Source organism: Scyliorhinus torazame, chromosome 11 (assembly GCF_047496885.1).
Source record: "Scyliorhinus torazame isolate Kashiwa2021f chromosome 11, sScyTor2.1, whole genome shotgun sequence".
NCBI lineage: Eukaryota > Metazoa > Chordata > Chondrichthyes > Carcharhiniformes > Scyliorhinidae > Scyliorhinus > Scyliorhinus torazame.
In genome coordinates, this window is record NC_092717.1 from 50,259,786 (window position 1) to 50,270,318 (window position 10,533).

The window sequence follows — 10,533 nt, forward strand, 5'->3', positions numbered from 1 at the left end:
GAGATCCCCATGCTTTGGCTGGGATGGTCTTGCCGCCCATCCTCTGGCTATTTGAGGCCTAGAGGGCCCCAGCACGCTGCAGTAGCCTCCTCTGTCATCCCAGAAACTTGAGGCACTGGCGTCACTGGCAGAGGGGCTGAGGAGCCACTATCTATACTCAGCGCACCCTGAGAAAAGCCGCCAGATGTAGAGGGCAGCTGCTTCCTTTCCCTGAAAGCCTTGCCATGGCTGCATAGTAGCATGTGGGCCTGCTTGCATCTCCAGCATCCACAGCTTGGCCTACTGGATCTGGTTCCCCAGGAGAGTTGTCAATTTCCTGATGCAAGAGACCGGACATGCAAAGGTAAATGGGAGCACTCATGGCCTGGGTGGAACCCTCCACTATCTAAAGTAGAGTGATCATGCTTTCTGGAAGCTCCATCAGATCTTCATGCTCTTGACACTGGATATTCAGCATTTGCCACCTTACAGACAATTCCAGATGCCTGGAGCTCAGCACCAGCCTCCTGGACTCCCAAGATTCACCAGCGTCAGTGACCTCGGCAGTCAGTCAATCTTGTGCATTTGTGGTTCACTCATCAGGTAGTGACTCTGAACCGAAAAGTGAACAGATACACATCAGTCTGAGAGTATCTGTGCAGTGGAAGGTGAGGGGGAATGATTAAAAGTTGCACCCTCTGAGGTTTCCTCGTCTTCCTCAGAGGTGGACGATTGCCCCTAGAGACAGTAATTCTCTGTTTATATGATTGATCTACATTAAAAAAACAGATAGATCAAAGGGTTTGGCCCTTCCAAACAAACTCCTCTAGAATCAGCTCATATGCAGATTGATAAGTGCACAATGAAGGGCACTGGAACACCCTCCCTTATGCTCATACAAGGCTCCTTCATGCCCAATCAGGAAACTACTCACTCTCTTGTACCCACACCTGCCTCACCTTCTGCATTGGAGCAGGTGCCATCATGCTGCCCTGCCAGTTGTGGTGATGGTGAGGACTGGTGACCCACCACCAGTCTGGTTCATTTCTTTGACATAGTGGGCTCTTTATGCCTGCAGGGACAAAAGAGAACAACGTTGGTTGTCCAACAATAACAGACTAAAAAGGTGCAGATGGATGTCAGACCATCAGCACCCAATGCAGTGACTGTTACTGGGCTGCTCCCCTTGCTCCACCTTCCCCTGCAGACTTAAAAATAGTGGTGGAAGTGGAATGAGGCCCTTATGCGACAGTTAGGGCAGGCTGCCTGAAGCCTTGCACACTTCAAATCACATAATAAAGGGGACAGGTCAAGACGGGTAGGAAAGCAGTGCACTCACCCCTGCCCCCCCCCCCCTCCCCCTCTCTCTACAACCCCCCCCGCCTTCAAATACAGTGGCGGGTGTTCAATTCACCAGAGTTAATGCTTCGAGTTGGTCACCAATTTTAATAATAATATTCTTTATTATTGTCACAAGTAGGCTTACATTAACACTGCAATGAAATTACTGTGAAAATCCCCTAGTCGCCACATTACGGCACCTGTTTGGGTACAGAGGGAGAATTCAGAATGTCCAAATTACCTAACAGCAGGTCTTTCGGGACTTGTGGGAGGAAACCAGAAAAGCTGAAATCTTGTTCGACAAAAAGGTTTCTCTCACTAACGCCTTCCTGATCTCTTCCATAGTCATTCCCTAGTAAATAAAGGGAATCTGTAGCAGTAGCTACAGCTATCTTCACTACAGTGAAGCACAGCAGTACAGAAGTCTGCAGCGATCTGATGTCTTCCTCTTAGGAGCACCAGTCTTTTGAGAACCAGCACCTCACCCCACCAACCAATCCATCTGTTATGCTGTCTGCATGGGGTGGGGGGGGGGGGGGGGGGGGAGGGATGTGGGAAGAGGGCGGATGGGAGAGGGGTTTCAGGGCTGTCCACGCAGCCGAAGGGTGCAAGCATCATGTAGGGTGTGATTAAGCACAATCTTTAATTGGTCTAAGCTTTTTTTGAGGATCCCTAATATTCTTCTAGAACGTTCCAAGTGCATTTGCCTCAATGGTGTTCATTTCCGACTGGTAACCCTGGGAGCAGTGGGACTGCCACCTTTACAATTATATTTTAAAAGTCTCATCTTTCTCTGTCACTCTTTTTGATCCAACAAGAAAAGGCCGACCTTTAACCAGAATTTGAAATGCCTCCTAACGAGGAGTGACAAGGGTGTATCTTGCAGGAGCACGGAGCTCCCGGAAAGGAGGGAATCCCCGGCAGCTTCCACAGCCGCGTCACCAGCGCGGGTCATGTGACAGGGGACGATGACATCACGGAACGGCCTCTCTGAGCTGGAGCGGGCTACTGCGCATGCTCTCAAAGGGTCGGCGCAATGTGGCGGCTGAACGCAGGCAAGAGCGACGATGTGTTCGACGAGGAGGCGGATGAACTGCGGTTGTCAAGGAATGAGTGGAACATCAGCATGGGGCAGAGGCTCAAGGTACCCGCGGGCAAGCCGACAGTCAGTCAGTCAGCGACCACCCACAGTGGAAGCTGCCTCTGAAAGCAGGCCAGACGTAGCGAGTGCCGCCCCTGACGGTTACTGCACGCGCCCTGTGTGCGGCACCCAGGTGCGCGTGGTAACACCGCACTGTGGACCGCGCGTGACCGGCAGCCGACCCTGCCGTCTTGGCACCAAGTCGCACAATTCAGGTGTTTAAACTATTGGAACTATTCATTACATCCAGCAGCACCTGTGGAGAGACAGTCTCGGGATTAGGATTGGAGAGGCGCTGCGGGCCCTGTGGATGTCCTGAAATGTTTACCCCAATCTCAGTCACTTGGGCAACTTCCTCAGTACTTAACCTGGATGCCCATCCTCATTCCCCCCCCCCCCCCCCCCCCCATACCCACCCTCACCCCCATTTCCCAATTTCGCATCCTTCTGCCTCTGGCCCACAAAAAGCAAACACCCCCAAAGTTACTTATAACTGCTCTTCCAAATTCCCTACTGTTTAGCCTTTTGGCTTTTCATTCTGCATGGCAGTTTTGCAGCTTACTGGCCTGTTCAATCACATTGCCATCCTTACCATTTGTCCTTGTCCCCACTAAAACCATTACTCCCTCATTACCTGGTTACTCCCTCCAGTACAGCCCTCAACTCGGTTCCTTTTGGTCCTTGACATGAACATTTTATGGAGGACACAGGCTTCGACATTCATCATCCGTATAATCCTGAAGTACAAAGATAATCCCCAAGGTGCTTCTTTGCTGCAAATTCATCTTAAACCACCCTCCCCTGCCGCCTTGACCCTTACCTTCAAGTGCGAAGTGCACATGGCCTTCTTAGTTACTAAGATCAAGACCATCCATTCAGCGGCACCTGCTACTTTCCACCTAACCCACCAAGTCAAACCTCTAAGGCCCCCTTAATTCTAACTCTGAACTTGTATCTTTCTCACAGTTCTCTCCTGGCTCCCCGTGTGAGCCACCTTCTGTTCTGGACCTAATTCCCACCGAACTGCTAGCTAACCAACTTGCCTTTCTAGCCTCTGATAGCTAATGTTGTTAACTGTTCCCTCTCCTCCTATATGGTACCTCCCCTTCAAATCGGTTGTCATCAACCCTTTTTCAAAAACTCCACTCTTGACCCCTTGTCCTTGCAAACTACTGTTCTCAAACCTCCCTTTCAACCCCTAAATTAATACAAACTTGAATTAAGAGCAGGAGTAGGCCACGGCCCTTCAAGGTGCTCCGCCATTCAATAAGATCATGGCTGATCTGATTGTAACTTCAATCCCACATTCCTACCTATTCCTAGCTCCACAATAACCTGTCACCCCCTTGTTAATCAACAATTTATCTAGCTCTGTCTTAAAAACATTCAAAGACCCTGCTTTCACTCTTTTGAGGAAGAGTTCCAGAGACTCGTGACCCTCTGAGAGAAAGACTTCTCTTTATCTCTGTCTTAAATGAGCAACCCTCATTTTTAAACAGTGGCTGTCCTTGAATGTTGTTTCCCAAATCCATGCCCATTTTTCTCATAGCTTCATGTTTGTACCCGTGCAATCGTGCAAGTCATCTTCATCAAAGTCACAAGTGACGTGCTATGTGACTGTAACCACGGTAAACTTCCCCTCTTCCTCATTCTCGACCTGTCTGCAGCCTTCAACACCACACCATCTTCCTCCAATACCTTACCTTTGTTACTCAGCTGGGCATGACTGCTGTCACCTGATTCCATTCTTATTTGTCCTGTCACAGCAAGAGGCTTCTCTTCCCACTCACACTTTACCTCTGAAGCTCCATCATATATCTCAACTACATGCTACCTCTTGGAGACATCATTTGATTTTTCATATTCTACATATAAACTGACGACACCCAGCTCTACCTCACCGCCACCTTTTTTAACCCCTCCCACTGTCTCTGATATACCTTGATGCTGAATGAGCATTACTTTCCTTCTGTTATGTACATTGATTGGAGAAGTTGGGACTGTTCTCGGAAAAGAGGAGATTTGATAAGAGGTATTCGAAATGGAGAGAGGTCTGGGCAGAGTAGATGGAGAGAAACTGTTCCCTTTGGTGGAAGGATTACCAATCAGAGAGCACAGATGTAAGTTAATTGGCAAAAGAAGCAATTGTGACATGAGGAAAACCTTTTTGCACAGCGGGTGTTTAGGATCTGGAATACAATGCCTAAGAGTGGTGGGGGCAGATTCAGTCATGGATTTCAAAAGGAAATTGGATCAATTTCTGAAAAGGAAAAATGTGCAGGGCCACAGGGAAAAGGTGGAGTATGGCATTGGTGGATTGTTCTTGTAGAGTCAACATGGACACAATGGGCTGAATGGCCTCCTGCTATGTTGTAACTACTCTATGATTCTATGACCTAAATGTCAGTTTGACCAAAACCATTGTCTTTGATCCCACCACAAACTGACTCCATCCCTGTCCGTCGTCGCTGTTTGAGCCAAAACCAGGCAATTCACAATCTTAACATTCTGTTTGATTTTGATGTGAGCTTCTGATCACATCCACCTCCATCATGTTGTCTGTCTCTGCTCCTCCCTGAGTTCATCTGATGAAACCATCATCAATGCCTTTGTTATCTCTAGACCTGACTACTCCAATATTCTCCTTGTTTGGCCTCCATCCTCCGTTAACTTGAACTCATTCAAGTCTCTCCACTTTCTGGCTTTATGTCCTCCAATCCTCAAACTTCAGATACCTTCACTATTCCCACTCTGCCCTGTTGTGCATCCCCATTTAACTGCTTCACGTTTGGTGACTGTGCCTTCAGCTGCCTGGGATCTGTTGCACTCTTTGGTTGGCTCTGAATATGGCGGTCAATATGGTCGCCTTCCTTAATTCTAATTACGTTTGCTCTAGAGTCGCCAGGTATCTTTTGGTACCGCCACAGGGTTCAAACCCGAATACTGATCAAAGAGTCGATACACCAGTTAGTTAGTTCAAAGTCAATGCTTATTTATTTACACACACAGTTAAATATACTCATGCACAAAACTCTACAGACTGAGCTATCACTACTGCTAAAGCCTATACTTAGCTTTGCGTGCCCACTCAGTCAGAGGAACAATGGCAGTTGTTCGGTTCTGAGGCTGCTGGGGTCGAACTGGTACAGGGGAACAGCTAAGGTTGTCTGGTAGCGTGCGTTGACCTTGGACTTGCTTCTGGTGCAGCTGGTGGACAGATCTCTCCTCGGTGAGAGCCGGGTCCAAGAGAACGATTCTCTCTTGGGGGCTCCTTCTTATACCCAAAGGGGCTTTGCGCTCTTCTTCAATTGGGCCATTTCTTGATCATTCCTATTGATTTCACCCAATAAAGGGGTGGGTCCCTGATGGCTGGGCGTGTCCTAGGTGGCCGTTGGCCTGCTTTGTTTCGGTCTCCTCTGGCGCCGGGGTGTCTGCCTTAGTATCGGTTACTCAAATATTACTCTTTTGTTCCCAGAGATGGGCCATCAGTATGCTAATGGGCCTACAGTTTTGGTGTTGTCTGGGAGCTGCGGCTCCTATATACAGACCAGCTCTGAATCTGCTTGTTTTCTCAGCATTGTTCATTTTCCCTGCAATCTTTGCAAAGTGTCCATTTTGTAATCGGGAAGTGGCCATCCCAGATGGCTACAGATCGGAGCTCTGGAATTCCTAACATAAATCCCTGTACAATCTTAAAAACAACAAAGCGTTTGCTCATTTGCTCTAATGTCTCCATATGCAACTGGGTGTCAAATTATGTTTGATAACTCCTGTGAAATGCCTTGAAATATTTTACTAGCTTAAAGGCACTATATAAAACAAATGGTTATTTATTAGACCATTCAGCCCCTTGAAAACAAGTCAAATTCTCAGACTTGGTGGGATCTAAGTTTGCATCCTCTGGATTATTTGTCTAGTTCTGGATAACTGGCTTACTAATCAGGTGGCACAGTTAGGAGCTGGAATAATGTTCATCGCTTTTATTGGTGTGTTAGATATAGCCTTTGTGGGCCCGTGATGCAGATGGCTTGTCATTTTTAAAGTTTCATCAGCCAACTGCTGGTCGCTGATTAATTCACTGGTTTCCAATTGTTTATTTCTAGGAAGGCTATAGGGATGGGGTAAACGCTGGTCGAGAATCCACTTTACAGCGTGGCTTCAATGAAGGTTACCAAGAGGGTGTGAAGAAGATGTTGGTTCCTGGACAGATGAAAGGGCTTCTGAGGTGAGAATACAGCTCATAGCAGCTGTGGCCTAATTGCTCATATGGCGCATGTCATGTTTCTTTTTAAAAAGCACACCCACATGGAATTTATAACACAGTAACAGGCTATTCAGCCAAACTGGCCTGTGCTTCACATGAGCCTCCTTCAGCAAACACTATCAGCATATACTTCTATTATTTTTCTCCCTTTTGTACTTATCTAGTTTCCATTTAAATACATCTATGCTATTCATTCAACCACTGCATGAGGTAATTGGTTCTACATTCTAACCACTAAATATATTCCTTATTGGTTTCATTAATGACTACAGTATCTTATCTTGATGATCCCTGATTTTGAATTCCGCCACAAATGGAAATATCTTCCCCAGGTATATCCTATTGAATCCCTTAATTTTAAAGACCTGTATTGGTCACCTCTGTCTTCCCTTCTAAAATGAACACCAGCCTATTCTGTCTTTCCTGATAGTTGTACCCTCACAGTTTTGGTCCTTATAAAATCATTTTGCACTTTTATCAAATGCTTCTATATCCCACGACTTCACAATTAATGTCACAAAAACCTGACAGCCTTGACAACAGTGTATTGTTGAGTACAGTGAAGTAGAAAAATAAAGCTGTACATCCAAGAATATCCTAATACTGTGTTAGATGATGGCGAGTGATCTGAAAAAAGAACATGGATATCTGTGCTTTGACAAACTCCAGTGAATGGGAGTGGGAAAAAACAAAATAGTCAGGGTGTGCCATTAACTATATTATAGATGTAGTGTCACTCTTCTCTCAATAACAATGAACACATCTTGGAAACTTGTAGGGTTATCCATTAACCTGATTTAACATGTCAATGCTGCAATTTTAACTCTGAATACAATCTAAATAAGTTTATCATGTTAGTTGACTCAGCGTCATAAAACAAACTGGAAAGATGAGATAAAACACAATGCTGCAAATACACAACTCTCCCATTGCCATATGAAAAGTTTTTTAAAAAAGGCTGATTAAGGTTTTGGTCTAGAACCTTGGTCTGATAACTGAAATGTCAATGCCCAAACCTTAACCTACTGTTCCATCTCTCTTTGGATATTAACGGACCCGCTATTCTTTTTTGTATTTATTATTACCAATGTTTGAAGAATCACTTTATAATATGGTATTTATCGATCCCTATTACTAGTGGAAAATGGAAATTTTTCAAATCTTATAGTGAAATTACAGAAATGATAAATTAAGGTTTCAAATATAAGGCTTAGCTCCTTTCAGGTGAGTGACTTGATCATTCTGGCATAGCTCAGTGTTTCATGTCTTTAAAGTTGATCAAAAGATTCTAATAGATAATTTGAAGTGCAATAATCTCCGTTGAGTACAATATACTTTTTGTAACCCATAGGAATGTACAGGAGCAGATTAAACTTGTTCAGTTCTTGTGGCTGGCCCCAGAATTCAAAAGCAGTGCAATGCTCACTGTGTCCTCTAATTGATTTTCATCAAATGCTTGTCAAACACCCTCTTAAAATTACTGGTATTACCAGCTTTAGTTGATAACAGAGCAATTTTTGCCGCCCTTTGTGAAATAAAGTTATATCTGATCTATCCATTTGCTCTCTTCTTCCACCCTCTTAATTCTATACTGCTTTGCTCTTTGGACAATTATAAACGGTTTCCCAAGGTTTCTGGAAACTGTTCTTTGCTTTTTAAATAGTTACAAAGAAATCTTGAATGCTGAAAATCTGCAATGAAAGCAAAATCTTGAAAAAAGCAACTGGAAAAGAAAGGTAGATGTTAGCGGAATTAAATGAGTTGAGTTCTTTAGACCCTATGAAACTTTAACAAAATAGCTTCATTTGCCACTTGCATGCGGGAGAGTTAAAACTCAGCTGTCTTAACTACAGCTCGGTCCCAGTCGTTCTGGCTCATCGAGCTGTCTTGCACACCTTGTGCAGTTTTGGATAGTCCAGACTAATTCAAAAGAATGCCAGGTGATTCAAAGTACTACAATACAATTGATTATCGATACCGACAGTTTGATTAGGTTTCAGTCACTTCCCTGATTAGATGACGTGGATACATTGTCTGGCATACTCTGCTTTTAACCATTCAGTGGACAGATCTTGTCCATCTGCTTTGCAATACAAAGGAACGTCCTTTCGACAATCAGCCCGTAATGAGGTGGTGAGTGCTCTGTTTCCCTGATACATTTATATGGGTGGGGTATATGGATGGGTCCACAATGCCTCTTCCAGACATTCAGGAGCCAGGCTGAGCATTTTTGATTTGTAGGCTATGAAATGTGTTACCTGAGATATGCCTGCGTTTAGTATGCTAATTTGCGTTTATCCACATTTTGGGTTTTCGAGATTGTCAGGTTAACTCTTTCCCTTCCCTGCTGCCCCATGTGTACCTCAGATCCTCCATTTTCCCTGTTACAGTGGATTACTTGTTTAGATGAGAAATTCTCATAAAGGCCTTTCACAGAGTGATTGACTGATTTGTGCCTTTTTGAGATAACAGGTCTTCTAAGCATTGGTTATGATGTGCCGGAGAATAGAGTGAAGCTACAATACTAGCTACCTGCAGCTTACAACTGCAATGTTACCAGGAGCAGTTTACACTGCATTTTCATATTAAATGTTGATTTTAAAAGTCTGACCCAACAACCACGACAACAGAAATTTAGTTTGTGGGCAAGAAATGCAGACCTCCATCATATTTTAATTATGAATACATTATTTGGTGAATTACATCTAGTTCTTTATTAGCACTTGAAGCTGGTCTTGTATTGCCTAATATTGCTTTTATTTCTACAGTATGTTAAATGATGCAAGTATGAAATATCCTAAACAAAACTTAGTGCGTGTTCTATATCTGCAGTGCCTTGTTATCATGGTATCACCTGAATGGAAGTGATCCTAATCTCCTGGCCAAAGTAAACCAACTCCTTGGTGTTGCTGCCCAGCAAGAGGAACTTATTTTTAGAAATCTGAGTGCACCGCCCCAAGAAACAACTGTTGGTGACGTAACGGAGTGCATTGAAGACATGGGCTTGGACACATTGCCAGAGAAGCAACCAGAGGGAGGCAGCTGCAGTCGTGCCGAAGGTGAAAGCTGCAGATCTGACAGTGAGATTGGAAACCATGACCATGGGATCAACAGTACCACTTTGCAACATCAGAAGTGCTGTAGGACCGCAACAGAAATTGATGAAGCAGAAATGGTTAGGCAGTTGTGCCGAGACTGTGCTCTCTTGTTGAAAGACTGTGACCTACCATCAGATATAGCACTTCATTTCCAACTGCAACCTTAACAGTTTTTCAGAAAAGGCTTCTGCCCAATATTTTTCAACACCTTTTGGGCTTTTTTAATGTGATTAATTGTACCTATTCACTACCTCTCGAAGCAATAAAAAAAAACTTAAGAAACTATTAAGGCTATATCTGGTTGTTATGTGCCTAGGATAAGGAGCAACCATTTGGCCCATACACATTGCCCTACTTATTTCTGATCCACTCCCAGTCTGTTTTCCGCGCCCCCCCCCCCAACTTTAGGAAAGTGGAAATATAAGCCTTTTAGCCAATTTGGGAGACTTCTATCAAAACTTGCTCTTTGATCTATCACAGGTGATCACATAATCCTCAGGAGCTCCAAACCCATTAATTTATCTTCTAAAATAACTGGTCTTGCATTACAAATGATGTGACCACCTTGTTTTCCAAATATCCATGTACTGCCTTCTTGAACGACTTTATTGGATATGTCGTCTTGTCACTCCTGGAGTCCTGATCCATAAGTTGTGAGAAAAGTAAAACTCCCTGACATTCAGCCTCATTGATATTCTGCTTCCCTAATT

General features: G+C 44.3%; 1 protein-coding gene across 1 annotated transcript; it reads left to right on the plus strand.

Annotated features, from left to right (window-relative positions):
* The first annotated feature begins 2,303 nt into the window (after positions 1 to 2,303).
* Positions 2,304 to 10,108, plus strand: otulina (OTU deubiquitinase with linear linkage specificity a). The gene is made up of 3 exons (XM_072467232.1): positions 2,304 to 2,464; positions 6,565 to 6,686; positions 9,558 to 10,108. The coding sequence occupies exons 1-3, from the start codon at positions 2,357 to 2,359 to the stop codon at positions 9,988 to 9,990; spliced, it is 663 nt and encodes a 220-aa protein (XP_072323333.1). The 5' UTR covers positions 2,304 to 2,356; the 3' UTR covers positions 9,991 to 10,108.
* Positions 10,109 to 10,533: the final 425 nt, after the last annotated feature.